Genomic DNA, 19,443 nt, shown 5'->3' with positions numbered 1-19,443 from the left:
TCAATCAATGTAATAAAATTTAAAGAGCTACCTGGGTGAAGAGAGACCAAGCTAAATGAGAATTCAGGCAACTTCGGACAGCACTGAATGTTGGAAAAAGGGCAACAGTGGAATTACTTAACATGATGTAGGTGCTCTAACTAAGCTTATGTCACTGGGGAAAATAAACCACATCATTGCCAATCTCCCTACCAAAGAGAAATGCAATAAAAATCCAAATAAAAAACAAAGTTTTCCCTCCAATATTTGATCTTCAAATAATTCCAAATAGCAAAATCTGAATGTTGAGTTGCAGTATCTTCTAACAAATAACTGTTTATTTGTTCAGAACCACAGTTGGTTCTGCTTAGGGAGGATAGCCCTGACAACCATTTTCTCCTGCACTGCAGTCACTTACCTCAGGTCTTTGCCTTTAGAGGTCTAAAACACTAAGTGTGTCTTTATGTTTTTTATGTGGAAACATGTGGTATGTTGTACTTTACTCTTAGAGTTTATACAAATGAACCATTTAATGGATATAATGCACCTCTTTAGAATAAGGTCAGTTTTGAACAATTTGGTGCCAAACTGCAGTCTACTTTGCTTGTTTCTTACCTGTTACCCATCAAAGCAAGACACTAATACATTAAGAAAGATAACTTGCTAATGTTATTCATTTTTATTTCAAATTGAACACCAAGATTCCTTTCTTCAAGCACAGGGATTTTCTGTAGTCCTTTTATGTTTCAGTAAAATGAGGTGATCTGGAATTCTGTAATGGAGGTGATCTGTAACTCATTTTTGAAAAAAACCTGTTATGTTTGCAAACTTCTGGGGGTTTAGCCAGCATAAAGTCTAACAATATCTGACACAGTAAGTCAAATGGCCGACGAGCTGCCCATTCAAAGACTATGCCTAAGCATTTGGGTCACTGTAGGAAGACCAGATATAAACTTAATTTCAGGAGTCTTTGGTAAGAAGCTGAGGCTAAGCACAAGAGGTGCTTTCAAGAAGTAACTGGAAATCGCAGATGCTAATCCCAGACCAAGACTGCAAGTGTGTGTCTTTTACCACTTTAGATGCAACTTATATCATAGTTTAGATGAGAATCTGAACTCAGATGGAAAACAGCGAAGCTTATGCTGCAAGGAAAACGTGCAGCAGAAGGCGGCCTTCTTTCTCCATATTCTATCTGCAAAAAACTGTACTGTTATTGCCCATTTAAACATTACATATTCCATTCTTTAAAAAACACAAAAACCAAACCAAACCAAACAAAACAAAACAAAAAAACGCCAAAAACCAGAAAACTGTAAACATCCACTCTGAAGATTTCAGAAAGTGGATTATTACGTTTCCTGTGTGGAGAATAGAAGAGGAGAAGATGATTCTGAGGGAGCCTCGCCTCGCTTTCCTATCTGTGACCCATCACATGCAATCTATATTAGTATCACGCTGTAGACATAGAACAAAGCCTGTACATCAAAGTGAACCCTAAGCAACTAACTCTAAGAGAAGGCAGATCAAAATAGTTACGTGAGTTTTATCTGAAAAGAGTCTCGTTTAGCTAGAGATGGTATCACTATGTAAAACTCACATTTTTTAAAATAAATAATACAGTTTAATTGAAACACCAATTAAATGCTTCCCTGTGTCACTCAGGTAAGGAATAAACAATATGTTTCATTCTAAAGGACTCACAAGTGACACCATCCAGGGAACGGTGATCATATGACAGAGAAGACCAAAGTGAAATTAATTATAGCTAGGAAAGTAATTTGCTAAAGTTACTTCGTTTTCATTTCAAATTGAATCTTCCTCATGACTCCTTTGAACAAGCAACTGATCATTCTTACTATTTGCTGGTAATATTAGTACAGAAAAGCATAGTAAGGGTAATTTCTTTAAGAAGAAGACAATGTCTAAGACAGAGTCATCTACTTCAGCTCAGAAGCCCAGGGTTCCAACTACCTTTGCCAGTTTCATGATAAACTGAATAACTTTGAAAGATTTTGTAACTGAAGACTAGCAAAGGTTCCAATAGGAAACTCTCAAACACTATGACTTAACTATAGCCTTGACTTCTTTCAAATATAAATGCAGACTGGTTATGAGAGACAATGTCTGGGCTCAAAAACTATTGACATAAATACTTTTCTAAGAATGATAAATTAGTAGGAATTTCCAAGTTCTAAAAGATAATTAAAATGCACTCAACAGAATTTAAGAGGAAAAATATGCATTCATAAAAGGGTTTGAAAGACATTGTTTCTAAAATACCTCTTTTGGTGGTAGAGGCCTACAAGAAGGCTCAGCAGTTAAATGCACAGATTGCTCTTATAAAGGACTGGAGTTCAGATCCCAGTACCTACCTGTGATCCAGTTCCAGAGGATCTGATGCCTTTGGTCTCCAAGAGCATCTGCACAAACACAGGCATGGGCATACGTGCACACATGCACATATACACTCACACACACATACACGTACACAAGCACACACATACACATACACACACACACACTCTTGCACACACACATACACATATGCATACATACACACATACACTCTCACACACGTCCACACACATGCACATATACATACACATATACATACATACATACATACATACACACACACACATACACTCTCAAACACATACCAAAATTAAATATAAAAACCTTCGAAGGGAATTACTGAGAATGAAAGGATGACTAGGAATGGGTGTCAGTCATGCTCTGATTTGTGAAATCAGTTTTGTTAAGAACACTCACAGTAGCTTAGTTAGGCTTAAATCAAATAGCAGTGAGCAAAGGCAGGCCCAAGCAGGTCTATACATTCAGTAAGAATGACAACTGTTCAATGTGGAATGAAATGAAAAGTTTCTGACCTACAAAGAAAATGAATTTATTGTTTTCAAATTCCAGAAATAAAAGTAACAGAAGAGCATATAATTTCTAACAAGCTGGTCTTACAATTTCTAGCTACAGTCTAATTAAATTGTTTAAGAAACAAAAAATCTGTATGTTTTCCTACCTGAGAAATTACCAAGAAAGAAATACACTTCAAAACTCTTAATTAGTCACAAAGAACCTTGTAGGGGGCATGATGATGTGTACACACATGATGGACCAGAAGCTACTCTCCAGAGACTGCTTGCCTTGCAGCTGCAGGCTGTGATCCATGGCAGCACATTTCCCATCAGCACCAGCTCAGTCCAGTGAAGCAGCACAGTAATGTATAAAAACCATGGTCTGGAGAAGTTTACCTTGTCCATGAGTAAGAGCAAGCTCTTGAGACAGATCTAAGCAGTGAACCCGGCAATAGGGATAGGAGACTAGAAGTTGGTTAAAGTGAAGACAGGAAAAGATTATAGCTGCTGTCATGGCCAAGAACTAATGCATAAGGAACTTAGAAACTTCAAAGCTCAGCTGAGAGGCCAGAGTGCACAGAGACGAACCATCGCTCGCAGACATTTATAAATGAGCAGGGGGCTTCTTTTCATCAGTTTGTTTTAATTGATCCTTTGCAGGATTAGTAGAACTAAATGTTAGTCTAGTGCTTTCACTATATGAATCAAAGTCTTTTGTTCAAACTGATTTATTGTAATTCTTAAGGTAAATAACAAATTCTAAAATTATAACTTGAAATTAAAGCATTTAAATTTCAGATGACAGAGTCAATAATTGGTAACAGCTTTTTCAACTTCATATTAATAGTCTGATTAAAAACACTAGCAATTACCTGGAGATAGAATTGAAAGATTTGGATTGGATCTGTGAAGTAAGAAAGCCAAACCAAACATGCAAAGTACTCCCACACATGATCTTCTTTCCCATTGTATATGTGACGGCGTGAAACATTTACCATACATGATCTTCTACACAGTACAGATCTAGAACATTTCTACAAGAGATTACAGCTTGGTCTTAAGGGGGAGACTAAGATGGGAGATGAGCAATGAAATGTGGGGCCAGCGCGTCCTGAGCACACGAGAGCTGCAGGCTCATCCCGTCAGTTGACAGTCACATTCAGTACGTGGCCTTCAAGGCAACTAGGAGTCAGCACACGTGAACCTCCCTTCCCACAGTTAACAAGTCCTTTACAGTCTCTTATGTGATAAAGGATTGTTGGTTTCATAGGGTATTTCAGAATAAATAGGGGAGAAGCGTCATTCCCAAATGCATACACAGAACTCAGCTGTGCACAGGATGCGATCACCATGAGACAGCTGCTGTATCAGTGGGGTGGATGCTTGTCCACCACCCTGGCTCAGCACATGACCCAACAACAGACACTCATGTTACCTCCAACAACCGGAAAGTGTCCCCTTACTCAGTGCCACATTTAATGCCCCCTAAGGTAAGAGACTTCAAGGGTGCTGGACCTTATAAATGTACCTGTGTCATTACTAACTACAGGATGGGAACTTCAAAACTGCTATTAAATCAGATCAGCAGCAGAAAGACTCAACCATGACTGTAACATGAGGGGAAGTGATGTAAACACTAACACCAAATGTCTCCAGGGAGAATCTTGTTTGTGCAAAACAAAGTGTCAAGATGGATGTGCCAATCAAGACCAACTGGAAGACAGGACACAGGAGGAAGGGAAGGATGGAGACATGGAGGGAGAGGGGAAGGAGGGCGGGGAAGGAAGGGGAAGAAAGAGAGAGGGAGGGAGAGACAGACAGACAGAGAGGCAGAGAGAATATAAATGTGAATATCAATATGGCAGAGAGCCAGGCAGCAACAGAGTTCCTGGATGGAAATGACAGAAAGTGATGTGTTTTGACTCTCTTTTCTCTGTCTTTTGTGTTTCTAAATAACTTACAATGTTAATGGAGGCCACATTAGCAGGCAAGAATGAGCCTTCTGATAGACAGAAATGAAAGATTTGGGGCTAATGAGTTTTACTTTCTCTTTTTGTTTTTTCTTTAAAATCATACCTGAAAGCCTTGAATCCTTGCTAAATATTCCAGTTGTTTTGAAGGCTGTACTGAAGAACAAGGGGGAGTAGGAGAACTTCCTTTTAAACCTATGGCTTCAGCAGCAGGAGATGTTCCATTCATTAGGAGTTCCCTGGCAGCTGGGGCTGAACTAGTCGGTGAGGGAGACTCTACACTGAAGAAGGAGCTTGAAGGTTGGTTCATATCTTTGGGTGATAAGTAGCCTAGAGTTGTGCCAGAGGTCACTCTGTGGCGGCTGGCTTCCATCTCTTGATAAACATCAGGAGAAAGATGAAGAATTCCTTTTGGAGCTATGAATAAAATAAAGGTAAACTGTTAATACACTTAAAATAATTAGTACAGAGACACATAATAGCACTATTTGCTGTAACAAAGAGACCAGAAACTGTCCATTGAGCCTCTTCCTGATGCCTGTGGAGGAAGTGCAGCATCTATTCAGAGGCAGACACTAGTGTAAAAGTTCCATGTGGAGGAGGCTGGAAATGTGCAGCATCTTCACTCCCAAGTCCAACAGTATTGTATCTCGTACGACAGGGGAAACATCCCCAAATATGCCAACTGAGGCACAGAAGACAAAAGGAAGGCAGTATTGGTCCAGATGTTATCTTTGGAGACTCAGACCTTAGTGTCCAGTGGTTAACTTGTGCTTTCCTCCTCACAAGGGCATCCCATAGACAACTCTGGACACTGAAGTTTATTTTTTCAAGACTGTACTTTTATTTTTTCCTCCAACATAATATGTTTATTGATTCATTGGGAATCCTACATAATACACACTGATGATATTCACTTTCCATTCCTTCTAAGTTCACGCACCCACCCTTTTGCTCTCATTAAAAAAAAAAGAAAAGAAAAAAACTCTACAACAAGTGCAGTTTGTGTTGCCCAAACACTCCCTGGAGCATGGTCTAACTCCCAGTGGCAGCCCCTTAAAGATAACTGAGTCCTTTCCTACCCAAACACCCACCAGAAGTCATCAACTGTGAGGGGCTACATTTCAGCATCTTTATCACAACTTTTAAGGACTCTCTTCACAGGCTTCCTGTCTAGACTGTTTCTTTTGTAGTCAGGGGTCACAGAAGCCTTCATTCCAAATTATGAGTCTGCAGTCATTGAAATCACTGCAAAAGAAGCTTCCTTGCCCATAATAGCCAGTGGCAGCAGGATCACTAATCTACATGGTTCCTGGTGGCAGCACAAACCACAGACACCAACATGGCCTTTGACAGCAGCAGATCATGGGCATCCACATGGCCTCCTGTCAAGAGCTGCATGACCATGCACAAGGAACAGCATGACACAGTTCCTGCCCCTGGACAGAGCTAGCAGGAAATGGGCCTTCATGACTATTGATAGTTGCCAGGCATAAAGCTTGTTTGTATAATAATGTGTATAATTTACTTTATGTTCCACCTTCAGGAGATGTTCTTCCTGCCAAGGTTGATGACTCCATGATAATTAGAAACAGCATGAGTCTGGGAAGCTAATGATCTTGGCAAAATAGTAAACACTGTGACCTTCAGGACAGCCCTTAAGGCTGTGGGAAAGAACTCTGAAAACATGAGTTCAAAACAGGATTTCACAAAAATATGCAAAAATATAAGGATGCAATATGAATTATATGAGAGGCTTCACAGACCTACAAGAACAGAGGCAACTGCACTATGAGCCAGCCTGTCAGAAAGATATTAAGGAAGGTAATAAAGAGATTTGGGGAGTGGCGATTGCCGGGCAAGATCCCACCCAGTCAAGTTTATTGTTTGTGCTTACAAAGACAGGTAGATTCCTGTGTTCAAGGTCAGCCTGGGACTGAGTAAATGGTGGGGATGGTGATCTCAGAGCTGGACCCCACCTAGCTAACTTATTGTCTGAGTTTTTAAACGCAAGAAGATCTCTGAGTTCATTTGCCATGTTTTTTTTAAAAAAAAAATACACTTACTGTCTTTTCCTAAGAATCAAAAAGCTAAGGTCATAAAATGCTGATTTGTGGGATAATCAAAAGGGAACCTGGAGTAAATGACTGTGTTGATATGTAAAAAAAAAAAAAATACTGGGCTTTATTTGCAAGAGAAAACTACCCAGAAAGAACAGCTTAGAGAGTGAAATTTTCTTTTAGAATTTTTCTAACAGGATTTTGACTTTGGTCAGAAAATTTTAGAATTTTTTTTTCTATCAGGATTTCTTTCTGACTTTGGTTAGAAAAATCCAATAACTTTTTTCTAGCAGGATTTAAATGAGCCATTGGTTCAAGGTTTCTGATTTCTGAAGTACTATAAATATTCGACTATCACTGAGACTCATCTTGGATATTGTTATTGCACAGAATCAGGGTCATCTTGTGGCTGGGCAGGGCATTTGGGGTGGGGAGGCAGGGAGAGCTCAAGGCTGTTTCCCCTTTCTCTGCTTTTGGTGCCAGCTACCCTGACTGCTCACCAGGTAAGCAGAGAAGGGAGAAACAGCCTGGTTTCTAGAGAACTGCAGACTAACAGGAACTGTAGTACTAGGCATAAAAAATTCCGTTTCTAGTTGTTGGTCAGGGAAGACCGAGATTTTCTCAAAATATTATAGGTTATTGCTATTGGCCTCGGTTGCCTCCCAGAAGTTGAAGACATCAAGTATTTTGGAAATAGGACTCAGAGGATCCAAGTTAAATCTGACCTGAAAGTCTTCTCCGTGAGTATACAAGATACTAAGGGAGGGAAACAACTAACAGCTCTACCCAGCTGTGATCCTCTATGAACAACAATGATCAGCATGACGAACAGCCCTAAGGGTGCACTAGTGGTACACTTACTTTGGTGGTAACCAACAGTTCCCTATTGGACTTAAGGATCACTCAATATGAGGGAAATCAGGCCTGGTACTGGAAACCAAGACAACTGCCTGGGGCTAATGAGGTCATGGATCTTAGAGGAGAACCTAGTACTACCACTTTACTAGACCCTGATTCCTAATTGCATCTGAAATGTATCCTTATACCCAACAGATATGTATAACGCTCACCTCAAATTGAAGAACTTCAATTTGTAACAGATGGAGACTATCACGGAAAAGCAAAAGAGTATTTCTACAGCACAACTCCTACACCTAAGGCTCAAGACCATTGCAGAACAAGAGGCTTAAAGAATTCAAGAACTAGGAGACTAGTAAATCTACTATGAGATTGTGTCTTCTAGAATGGCAAAGAATCTTTACTCATGATACCTCAGCAATTTGGCTATCTAAGCAAGACCCTAACAAAAACAACCCCGACAAACATGCTAATGAGGAAGGGGCTGGATTTCACTGGGCCCCATCCCTAGACAAGGAAGCAAAGTCAAAGAGGAAGGCAGAGAGAATTAGTCTTCCCTAGGAATGAGTTTTCTTGGTTGGCTGTCCAGCACCAAGTGGTCATCCCTGAAAACATACTCATACAAGCAGCATTATATGGATGGAGTTTCTTGTATTTATGCATTCATGCATGCACATAATATAAAACAACTGAAGAGGAAGAGGCTATGATTGGAGGGGACATGGAAGGACCTGGAAAAAGGAAAGAGAAGGAGGTAAGGATGTACTTTATATTTTTTCTTTTTTTCTTTTTTTCTTTTTTTTCGGAGCTGGGGACCGAACCCAGGGCCTTCCGCTTGCTAGGCAAGCGCTCTACCACTGAGCTAAATCCCCAACCCCTATATTTTAATTTAAACAAAAAGAAACATCTGGGCATAAACCCAAAGAACAGACTAGCTCTAATACTCTGTGGCAAAATGCAGGTCATATGAGAAAAAACACTACATAAAATGTTTAGTGCTACAATGGTTTTTGTAGGGTGTACTGTCTAAATGTAAGAAAATGCTATTATATAACACCAAACTCAATGCAGTCACTGAAAAGGCCACATAAATGACATCAGAGACACTTGAGAATATATTTAGTCCTGTGGTAACTTGATGTGTGAAGGAAGGGAAGATGATAGGGACAAGACACTCAAGACAGGGGGAAGCGGGGGGCTGAGATCCAGATGTAAAGTGAATAAATAAATTAATGGAAATAGAAAAACCTAGCATGCTTAAGCTTTACTGTATACTAATGACAATAAATAAAAAATTATCTAAATATACCAATTAAAAAGATTGGCATTTTATGCTTGAAAATATGGCCACAAGAAGCTCATGTCAAAAATAATGATACAGGTAAGTTAAAAATAAAGGAATGTGGGAAATAGATAAACCATGTAAGCAATGATGAAAACAAAGTTTGAGAATCTACTTCCAAATGATGAGTGAAGAAGATGCACAGGCCGGTTCCTCCCATAAAAGTAAAAAACTTACTTAAGTACAAACTTAACAGTCTGGAGGCTAAGGAAATCTGGCAAACAAAAGAAATTTCCCTCTGAAATGAATGTCTTTGCTCTCAGCTCCTGGGAAGCAACTTCTAAAGCCCCATCAAGTTTCCTACATGAAAAGAGTGTGTGTTATCCCTAGTGGGTATGATGGCACACACAAGAGTTTATGCTACTTAGATGAGTAAGAGTGGTCCTGTGGTTATTGGAGGGTGAAGCAGGAAAATCATGGGGGCTGGTAGGAGGTGCTAGACATTATATCAGAAAGACCAGGCACACGATTAGGAAGTTGAGGCTTTGAACTACAAGATTAGCCCCACCTCCAAAGGCCAGTATCAATTTCACAGCCAATAAGATTCAATTCAATCATGCCAACCTAATAAAGCCCCAGTAAACTATGAGTAACTCTGGAGGTTGAGTGGGATTCACTTCCTATATACTGTGTGCATCTCCTATACACTGTATACTGTGTGCATCTCCTATACACTGTATACTGTGTGCATCTCCTATACACTGTATACTGTGTGCATCTCCTATACACTGTATACTGTGTGTATCTCCTATACACTGTATACTGTGTGCATCTCCTATACACTGTATACTGTGTCTATCTCCTATATACTGTATACTGTGTGCATCTCCTATACACTGTATACTGTGTGCATCTCCTATACACTGTATACTGTGTGCATCTCCTATACACTGTATACTGTGTGCATCTCCTATATACTGTATACTGTGTGTATCTCCTATATACTGCATACTGTGTGCATCTCCTATATACTGTATACTGTGTGCATCTCCTATATACTGTATACTGTGTATATCTCCTATATACTGTATACTGTGTGCATCTCCTATATACTGTATACTGTGTGGATCTCCTATACACTGTATACTGTGTGCATCTCCTATATACTGTATACTGTGTGTATCTCCTATACACTGTATACTGTGTGTATCTCCTATGTACTGTATACTGTGTGTATCTCCTATATACTGTATACTGTGTGTATCTCCTATATACTGTATACTGTGTGCATCTCCTATATACTGTATACTGTGTGTATCTCCTATATACTGTATACTGTGTGTATCTCCTATATACTGTATACTGTGTGCATCTCCTATATACTGTATACTGTGTGCATCTCCTATACACTGTATACTGTGTGGATCTCCTATGTACTGTATACTGTGTGCATCTCCTATGTACTGTATACTGTGTGCATCTCCTATATACTGTATACTGTGTGCATCTCCTATACACTGTATACTGTGTGCATCTCCTATACACTGTATACTGTGTGCATCTCCTATACACTGTATACTGTGTGCATCTCCTATACACTGTATACTGTGTGCATCTCCTATACACTGTATACTGTGTGCATCTCCTATACACTGTATACTGTGTGCATCTCCTATACACTGTATACTGTGTGCATCTCCTATACACTCTTACGGACGTGCCGACTCCAGGACGGGGACACCAGAAGAGTCATACTTGCAGCCCTTCTAAATTTTAGCCAATGTCTCTCTTCTTTTCCTCCAAGGCACAAAGTGCTCTCCTTTCCCAGATTCCAAGACGGCTTAGATGATGTAGCGCCTCAGCCTCTCAGGAAGGAACATAACAATATCCTCTAGAAGGAGCAGACTACTATAGTTTCTCATTTATCTTGGCTCCACGCTGTAGGAGCCAGATTCCTGATATATGAAGCCAAGACACTGGAAGATTCCGACGTCAGGACACACAGGCAGAGCAGGCTGAGGACACACAGGCAGAGCAGGCTGAGGACACACAGGCAGAGCAGGCTGAGGACACACAGGCAGAGCAGGCTGAGGACACACAGGCAGAGCAGGCTGAGGACACACAGGCAGAGCAGGCTGAGGACACACAGGCAGGGCAGGCTGAGGACACACAGGCAGGGCAGGCTGAGGACACACAGGCAGGGCAGGCTGAGGACACACAGGCAGAGCAGGCTGAGGACACACAGGCAGAGCAGGCTGAGGACACACAGGCAGAGCAGGCTGAGGACACACAGGCAGGGCAGGCTGAGGACACACAGGCAGGGCAGGCTGAGGACACACAGGCAGGGCAGGCTGAGGACACACAGGCAGAGCAGGCTGAGGACACACAGGCAGAGCAGGCTGAGGACACACAGGCAGGGCAGGCTGAGGACACACAGGCAGGGCAGGCTGAGGACACACAGGCAGAGCAGGCTGAGGACACACAGGCAGGGCAGGCTGAGGACACACAGGCAGAGCAGGCTGAGGACACACAGGCAGGGCAGGCTGAGGAAACACAGGCAGGGCAGGCTGAGGACACACAGGCAGGGCAGGCTGAGGACACACAGGCAGGGCAGGCTGAGGACACACAGGCAGGGCAGGCTGAGGACACACAGGCAGGGGAGGCTGAGGACACACAGGCAGGGCAGGCTGAGGACACTTAGTACCAGCACTTTCCACCTCATACAAGGAAAGTCCCAAATCAAAAACCCAAGAGTATCAGAAACTACCTCTGTACCTGGCAATTTGATCGTAAGAATCATTATCCTAAGAAAAGTGGGCTACTATATCAGACTTCCACCATGGGGCAGTGGCTTCATAAGTGTGCCCAAGGAGAGGGGCAGTCCTTAAGAGGAGAGAATACTGAAGCTCTCAAAATGAAGTGGCTTTATTTGCTACAGCATGTAGGAAAACCCAGGCCTATGAACACTCGAAAACACTGACAACTTCGATGTGAGCAGTTCATGCAAGTGTGGGGTTTCCTAAAGCTAGCCCATCATCGCCTTGCTTGCCAAAGAACCATACAAAGACAGACTCAAGAAGGGTCCCTTTGAGACAGAGGCATACAACTAGACACTGCAGAGGGTGAGACACTTTGGAGATCTCAGTCCTGAATGCCTTCATCTAACCCTCCCCTCAAGGCACAGGGAGCAATGCAGAAGAGGAGGCTGAGAATCTGTAAGAGCCAGGGCTTATGGAGGACTCCAAGGGAACAACAGGACTGATGCAGGCATGAGATCACAGCAACTGTGGCAGCCCACACATGAACTTCCCAGGGCACAGAGCAGGGGAAGTGGGCTCAGGCTTCCACTCCTAATCACCAAGCCATCTGTGACTGATATCTACTGGCAAGGGCAATACTGGCTTTCTCCAGGGGAGTCTCTCTCATGTATTAATCACACTTCACATGCCCAGGAGTGGGGTCAATGTAAAATGAACTCAATGGTACTCTTGTAGATCTTTTATCTCATTTTGCTGTTTGGGCATTTTTTTTTGTCTTATTAGTCTTTTGGTTGTATATTTTGGGTTCTATTTGTGTGTGGGGGGGGTTGTGTGCGCGATTCTTGTGATTTCTGGTTTGGGTGGGGTGAGGAGAAAAAGCATAAAGTTGGGTTGGGTAAGGCAGTGGGGAGGATTTGGAAGGGAAGGATCTAGAAGGAACTAGAAGAGGAGAAAATAAGAGCAAATATATAGTTGAAAATTATTTTTTTTTTAAAAAGAGTCCCTTTGGGTGAGAACAAACCTTCAGGATTGGCCTCAAAAACTATCATAAATGGTTTCAAGTTTAACCTACAATCTTTCAAACCAAGAAGCGTGTTTTGCTGGGAGAACCAGCAAGGAAAAACTCCCTTGTTACTACAAAAACAACGGTCTAGGCTTCAAGACACCCAAAGAGGCCATTGAGGGCACCTACATAGACAAGAAATGCCCCTTCACTGGGAAGGTCTCCATCCGAGGTCGGATCCTGTGTGGTCGTGAGGAAGAGGAAGATGCAGAGGACCACTGTCATCCCTGGGACTATCTCCATTACATCCGAAAGCACCACTGCTTTGAGAAGTGCCACAAGAACATGTCGTGCACCTGTCCCTGTTTCAGGGATGTCCAGAGCAGCGACATTGTCACTGTTGGAGAGTGCAGGCCCTGGGCAAGACTGTTCCATTCAATGTGCTCAAGGTCACCAAGGCTGCTAGCACCAAGAAGCAGTTTCAGAAGATATGAGGCAACTCTAGCCAATGCCCTAGAACAAATAAAGTTACTTTCCAATTTACAAAAAGAAAAAGAGAAAAAAGAAAAGAAAAAAATTAAGTACACACACACACACACACACACACACACACACCACTATTCCACCAGCAACTTATGGAGTTGAACAGCTGTGTTAAACACTAGCAGAGGTAAAAAGTCTAACAACAACAACAACAACAACAACAACAACAACAACAACAACAACAACAACAAAATGACACTGCTAAAGAGCCCTAAAAACCCACCATCATCCCAGGTGACCACGCACACACTCAGGGATGCACCTCTGAGGAACAACGTTCCTGGCTTCATGCTGCAAGAGAAACAAGCTTCACAGAAACAATCTGGCCAAGCCAGTGATAACGTGGACAAACAAATAGCAAAAACGATGAGTCCAGGGGAGCGGAGGAGGGAGGGGAGCGGAGGAGGGAGGGGGGAGGGATCCATCCTGACAGCTTACATTACCTAAAATACCCAGTTTTCAACATGAAACTGCATCCAATGCTGGCTGAAGAGCCAGCAAAGCAGACGTTTGTGCACAGGTTTAACAAAATGCCTAGGTGATTCTTGGCAACGATTATTTGTTGACAGAAGAAAATAGATAATTTTAACACTTATTTGGAAAAGCAAAGGAAGCAGTATGCCTTGAATAATGTGCAAAAAGAAACAAGAGGGAGGGAAGCTGACCCCAGTGAAAGACAACATATCACCCCATTGCCCAAAACTGGTATTAGCAAGATCAATGCACAAGTCAGCAACAGAGAGAACCCAGACCAAAGATATGAAGTGAAAACCAAAGTCAGCATAGGAAACACAGAGATAAAGGTGAGGCAAGGAGTCTCAAACTAAGCCTCTCAATTTAAGTAAGAGTTATCTCAAAATGGACCTTAAGGTTAAATGTGAAATTAGGAGCTAAGCCATAAGATTCTTTAGACCTAGGGCTAGGACGTTTGCTACTACAAAACATCCATAAGAACAAGAACTAGAACTTTTCACAAGCAGTTTTGTCCTGGGTGGGGCAGCGGTGCATAAAAAGAAAATGAAATGCCATTGTAGATTGGGAGGTGATATGTGCAAACCATGCATGTAGCCAAACAGTTTCTATCAGCGGCGTGTAAGGAACCCCAATACCTAGGACAAGGAGTACAATTAAAAATGGCAGAGAAGCTGTTTCACCACAGGATATGTGGTTGGCAAATTAGCGCACGGGAAGGGTCTTAGTATCATCAAATGTCAACATCACTAGTTATTAGAAAAAGGTAGGCCTGAAAGCACACTGAGATGCCACTGCATAGCTACAGAAATGGGTGCATAACATAGGAGCACACTGTCTAGACCAATGCCAATGCTGGGGAGCATACGCAAAAACTGGGTCACTCACACACTGGTAAGTTTGAAACGTGGTTCTCTAGAAAACAGAATGACAGTTTCTATGAAATTAAGCATGCAATTACCACACAATCTGGTGACTATACTCCCAGGTACCTAGCACACACAAGCAAGAGGTTACATTGCACACAGATCTGCACATGAATGGTTTCTATATACCATCCATCCATACACATATATACACACATATATGCATATATGCACATACATATTCATATATCTATGCATACACACACACATACACACACATAGACATAGATATAGATAGACACGAGACATAGATTACAACTCCACCAAGGGAACTCGAGGGTCCTTGTTGTAAACCAACTGAGCACAAAACCAAACTGACACTGAAACAAGTAAATATTACTTTGTCTATTTAGCTACAGAGGATAGAAAAGGCAGTGCTGTCAGCTGTGGTAGAGCCAGAGAATCTACAAAGCAACAGATGTGTGCAAAGAAAGAGCTAGAGAGCTAAAGTTACTATAAGGAGTAGGCTGCCCACTCCAGGGCAGCCACTTGCTCACCCATCTAGGTTTGAGAAGCCTGCTAAATCAAACTCAAGTCACTGTGAATGGTCTATCTCTGTACAAAGTCAGTCCATAGACATTGTGAGGTGGCCTGTTCTTCAAATACACAGTTCTAACACAGGTTAAGAAACAAATGAAAAAACAAGGAACCATCATGGCTCAGATAAAGAAACCTTCAGAAACGGATCCAAATGGAAGCACATGGCTTTAACATGGTGGGCATGATGGAGAACAAGAAGGGCATTCTCTCAACAAATGATGCTGGGAAACTAGACACCCACACACACACACACACACACACACACACACACACACACACACACTTAAATACAGGAAAAACTCAATTATAACTCTGGAGACTATAAAACTCACAGAAGAAATACACTGGTAAGATTTCATGATAGTGATCTTGGCAATGAAGCCTTAGACAAAAACAGACAAGGGCAGGATAGACAACTTCTAAATGTATTATATTCCATGTATTCACTGTGTGTGCGTACATGTGTGTGGAGGTTAGAGAACCACTTGTGTAAGTCTTGTAAGACTTTTCCACCAAGTATGTTCTGGGGATCAAACTCAGGTCACCAGTATTGGCAGCAAGCACTTTCACCCCTTGAGTTATTCTACCAAACCCATAAACTGTTCCTTCTATACACCAAAAGGAAAAAAAACAATAGAATAAAAATAAAGGAGCAAAAAATGAGAGAAAATATCTGCAAACCAAGTATCTGATACATGATCAATCTCTATCAAGGGGATAGGAGGGATGGGCTTAGTGGTTAAGAGTATTTGCTGCTAAGGACACTGTTGTTAGGACAAAACGGCAACCAACAGATTGGGAAAAGATCTTTACCAATCCTATAACTGATAGAGGGGTCAAATCCAAAATATACAAAGAATTCATGAAGTTAGACTACAGGGAGATAAATAACCCTATTAAAAAATGGGGTTCAGACCTCGCTGATCCCAGCTCACAGCTCCCTACTCCCAAACCCCTTTGGAGAGAGAGCTCATCACCCAGACAGGTGGGCATTCCTGCAGGGCAGGAGACGGCCACTACTGCTCACCCTTGCCCACATCCCTGGCCCAAGAGGAAACTGTATAGGGCCTCTGGGAACAGGAAGATAGGAGCACTCAAGCTGCAGGAACGCTGTGGTCCAGACTCCGTCCGGATCTGAAGGGACCCGGTCAAACAGCTCCCTGGACCCAAATCCCGTAGGAGGGAGAGCTAGACCTTCAGAGGGGTAGATACACCTGGGAAGTCAGAGGAGACTACTCTCTGCCCACATTTCTGACTCTAGAGGAAAATGCCTAGCGCCATCTGGGCCCCCTGTGCACAGGGTCCTGAGAGAAGCCGGGGCAGGCCGTTCTAGTTGCCTCACGGAGAGCTGAAACCCAGCTCCAAGGAGCGACTTCAGGCCCGAGACCAGAGGTAACACCAACTTTTCTGCTCCAAGTGACTTGCCTGGTGGACTCAGGACAGAGGTCCACAAGAACACCTGAAGACCAGTAGACAAGAATGACTACACACCTGAAAGCAGAACACTCAGTTCCCATAACTGGCTGAAAGAAAACAGGAAAAGAGGTCTACACCACTCCTGACACACAGGCCTATAGGACAGTCTAACCACTGTCAGAAATAGCAGAACAAGGTAACACCAGAGACAACATGAAGGCAAGAGGAAAGCGCAGGAACCCAAACAACAGAAACCAAGACTACACGGCATCATCGGAGCCCAATTCTCTCACCAAAGCAAACACCATGAATATCCAAACACACCAGAAAAGCAAGATCTAGATTTAAAATCACATTTGATCATGATGATGGAGGACTTTAAAAAAGACATAAAGAACTCCCTTAGAGAAATGCAGGAAAACACAAATAAACAAGCAGAAGCCTTTAGAGAGGAAACACAAAAATCCCTGAAAGAATTACAGGAAAATACAATCAAACAGGTGAAGGAATTAAAAATGGAAATAGAAGTAATAAATAAAGCACAAAGGGAGACAACCCTGGATATAGAAAACCAAAAGAAGAGACAAGGAGCTGTAGATACAAGCTTCACCAACAGAATACAAGAGATAGAAGAGAGAATCTCAGGAGCAGAAGATTCCATTGAAACCATTGACTCAACTGTCAAAGATAATGTAAAGCGGAAAAAGCTACTGGCCCAAAACATCCAGGAAATCCAGGACACAATGAGAAAATCAAACCTAAGGATAATAGGTATAGAAGAGAGTAAAGACTCCAAGCTCAAAGGACCAGTAAATATCTTCAACAAAATCATAGAAGAAAACTTCCCTAACCTAAAAAAAGAGATACCCATAGGCATACAAGAAGCCTACAGAACTCCAAATAGATTGGATCAGAAAAGAAACTCTTCCTGTCACATAATAGTCAAAACACCAAATGCACAAAACAAAGAAAGAATATTAAAAGCAGTAAGGGAAAAAGGTCAAGTAACATATAAAGGCAGACCTATCAGAATCTAAAGGCAGACCTGTCAGAATCACACCAGACTTCTCACCAGAGACTATGAAAGCCAGAAGATCCTGGACAGATGTCATACAGACCCTAAGAGAACACAAATGCCAGTCCAGGTTACTATATCCAGCAAAATTCTCAATTAACATTGATGGAGAAACCAAGATATTCCACTACAAAACCAAATTTACACAGTATCTTTCTACAAATCCAGCCCTACAAAGGATAATAAATGGGGTAGGGGATTTAGCTCAGTGGTAGAGCGCAAGCCCTGGGTTCGGGCCCCATCTCCGAAAAAAAAAAAAAAGAAGAAAAAAAATTTACAAAAGGGATAATAAATGGTAAAGTTCAACACAAGGAGGCAAGAAACCCTAGAAAAAGCAAGAAACTAATCGTTTTGCAACAAAACAAAAAGAAGACAAGCACAAAAACATAATCTCACATCCAAACACGAATATAAAAGGAAGAAACAATCACTATTCCTTAATATCTCTCAACAACAATGGACTCAATTCCCTAATAAAAAGACACAGATTAACAAACTGGATACGCAATGAGGACCCAACATTTTGCTGCCTACAAGAAACACACCTCAGAGACAAAGACATACACTACCTCAGAGTAAAAGGCTGGAAACCAACTTTCCAAGCAAATGGTTTGAAGAAGCAAGCTGGAGTAGCCATTCTTTTATTTTTATTTTTATTTTTTTAATTTATTTTTTTATAGCCATTCTAATACCGAATAAAATTGACTTTCAACCAAAAGTCATCAAAAAAGATAAGGAAGGACACTTCATATTCATCTAAGGAAAAATCTACCAAGATGAACTCTCAATCCTAAATATCTATGCTCCAAATTCAAGGGCACCTACATACATAAAAGAAACCTTACTAAAGCTCAAAGCACACATTGCGCCTCACATAATAATAGTAGGAGATTTCAACATTGCACTCTCATTAGTAGACAGATCATGGAAACAGAAATTACACAGAGAAATAGACAGACTAAGAGACGTCATGAACCAAATGGATTTAACAGATATTTCTAGAACATTCTATCCTAAAACAAAAGGACATCCCTTCTTCTCACCACCTCATGGTACTTTCTCCAAAATTAACCATACAATTGGTCATAAAACAGGCCTCAACAAATACAGAAAGATAGAAACAATTCCATGCGTCCTATCATACCACCAGCTAAAGCTGGTCTTCAATAACAATAAGGGAAGAACGCCCACATGTACGTAGAAGTTGAACAATGCTCTACTCCATGATAACCTGGTCAAGGAAGAAATAAAGAAAGACATTAAAGACTTCTTAGAATTTAATGAAAATGAAGGTACACCATACCGAAACTTATGGGACACAATGAAAGCTGTGCTAAGAGGAAAACTCATAGCTCTGAGTGCCTTCAGAAAGAAACAGGAGAGAGCATATATCTGCAGCTTGACAGCACACCTAAAAGCTCTAGAACAAAATAAGGAAACACACCCAGGAGGAGTAGAAGGCAGGAAATAATCAAACTCAGAGCTGAAATCAACCAAATAGAAACAAAAAGGTCTATAAAAAGAATAGACAGAACCAAAAGCTGGTTCTTTGAGAAAATCAACAAGATAGATAAACCTTTAGCCAGACTAACCAGACGACACAGAGTGTGTCCAAATTAACAAAGTCAGAAATGAAAAGGAAGACATAACAACAGAATCAGAGGAAATTAAAAAAATCATCAGATCCTACT

At 41.5% G+C, this 19,443-nt stretch overlaps 1 protein-coding gene across 19 annotated transcripts in view; it reads right to left on the bottom strand.

Moving 5' to 3' along the window:
• Nucleotides 1-19,443, bottom strand: part of Stau2 (staufen double-stranded RNA binding protein 2) — a 245,859-nt gene that overhangs the window by 92,819 nt on the left and 133,597 nt on the right. For 16 of the 19 annotated variants that reach the window (XM_087660245.1, XM_087660247.1, XM_087660251.1 and 13 more), the window contains 1 exon segment: nt 4,926-5,236. In XM_087660245.1, coding sequence (XP_087516371.1) covers nt 4,926-5,236 — 311 coding nt within the window. 19 annotated transcript variants of the gene reach the window in all.

The sequence above is a fragment of the Rattus norvegicus genome, chromosome 5 (assembly GCF_021556685.1).
Source record: "Rattus norvegicus strain SHRSP/BbbUtx chromosome 5, alternate assembly SHRSP_T2T, whole genome shotgun sequence".
Lineage (NCBI taxonomy): Eukaryota > Metazoa > Chordata > Mammalia > Rodentia > Muridae > Rattus > Rattus norvegicus.
This window is presented reverse-complemented; position numbering and strand designations above follow the sequence as displayed.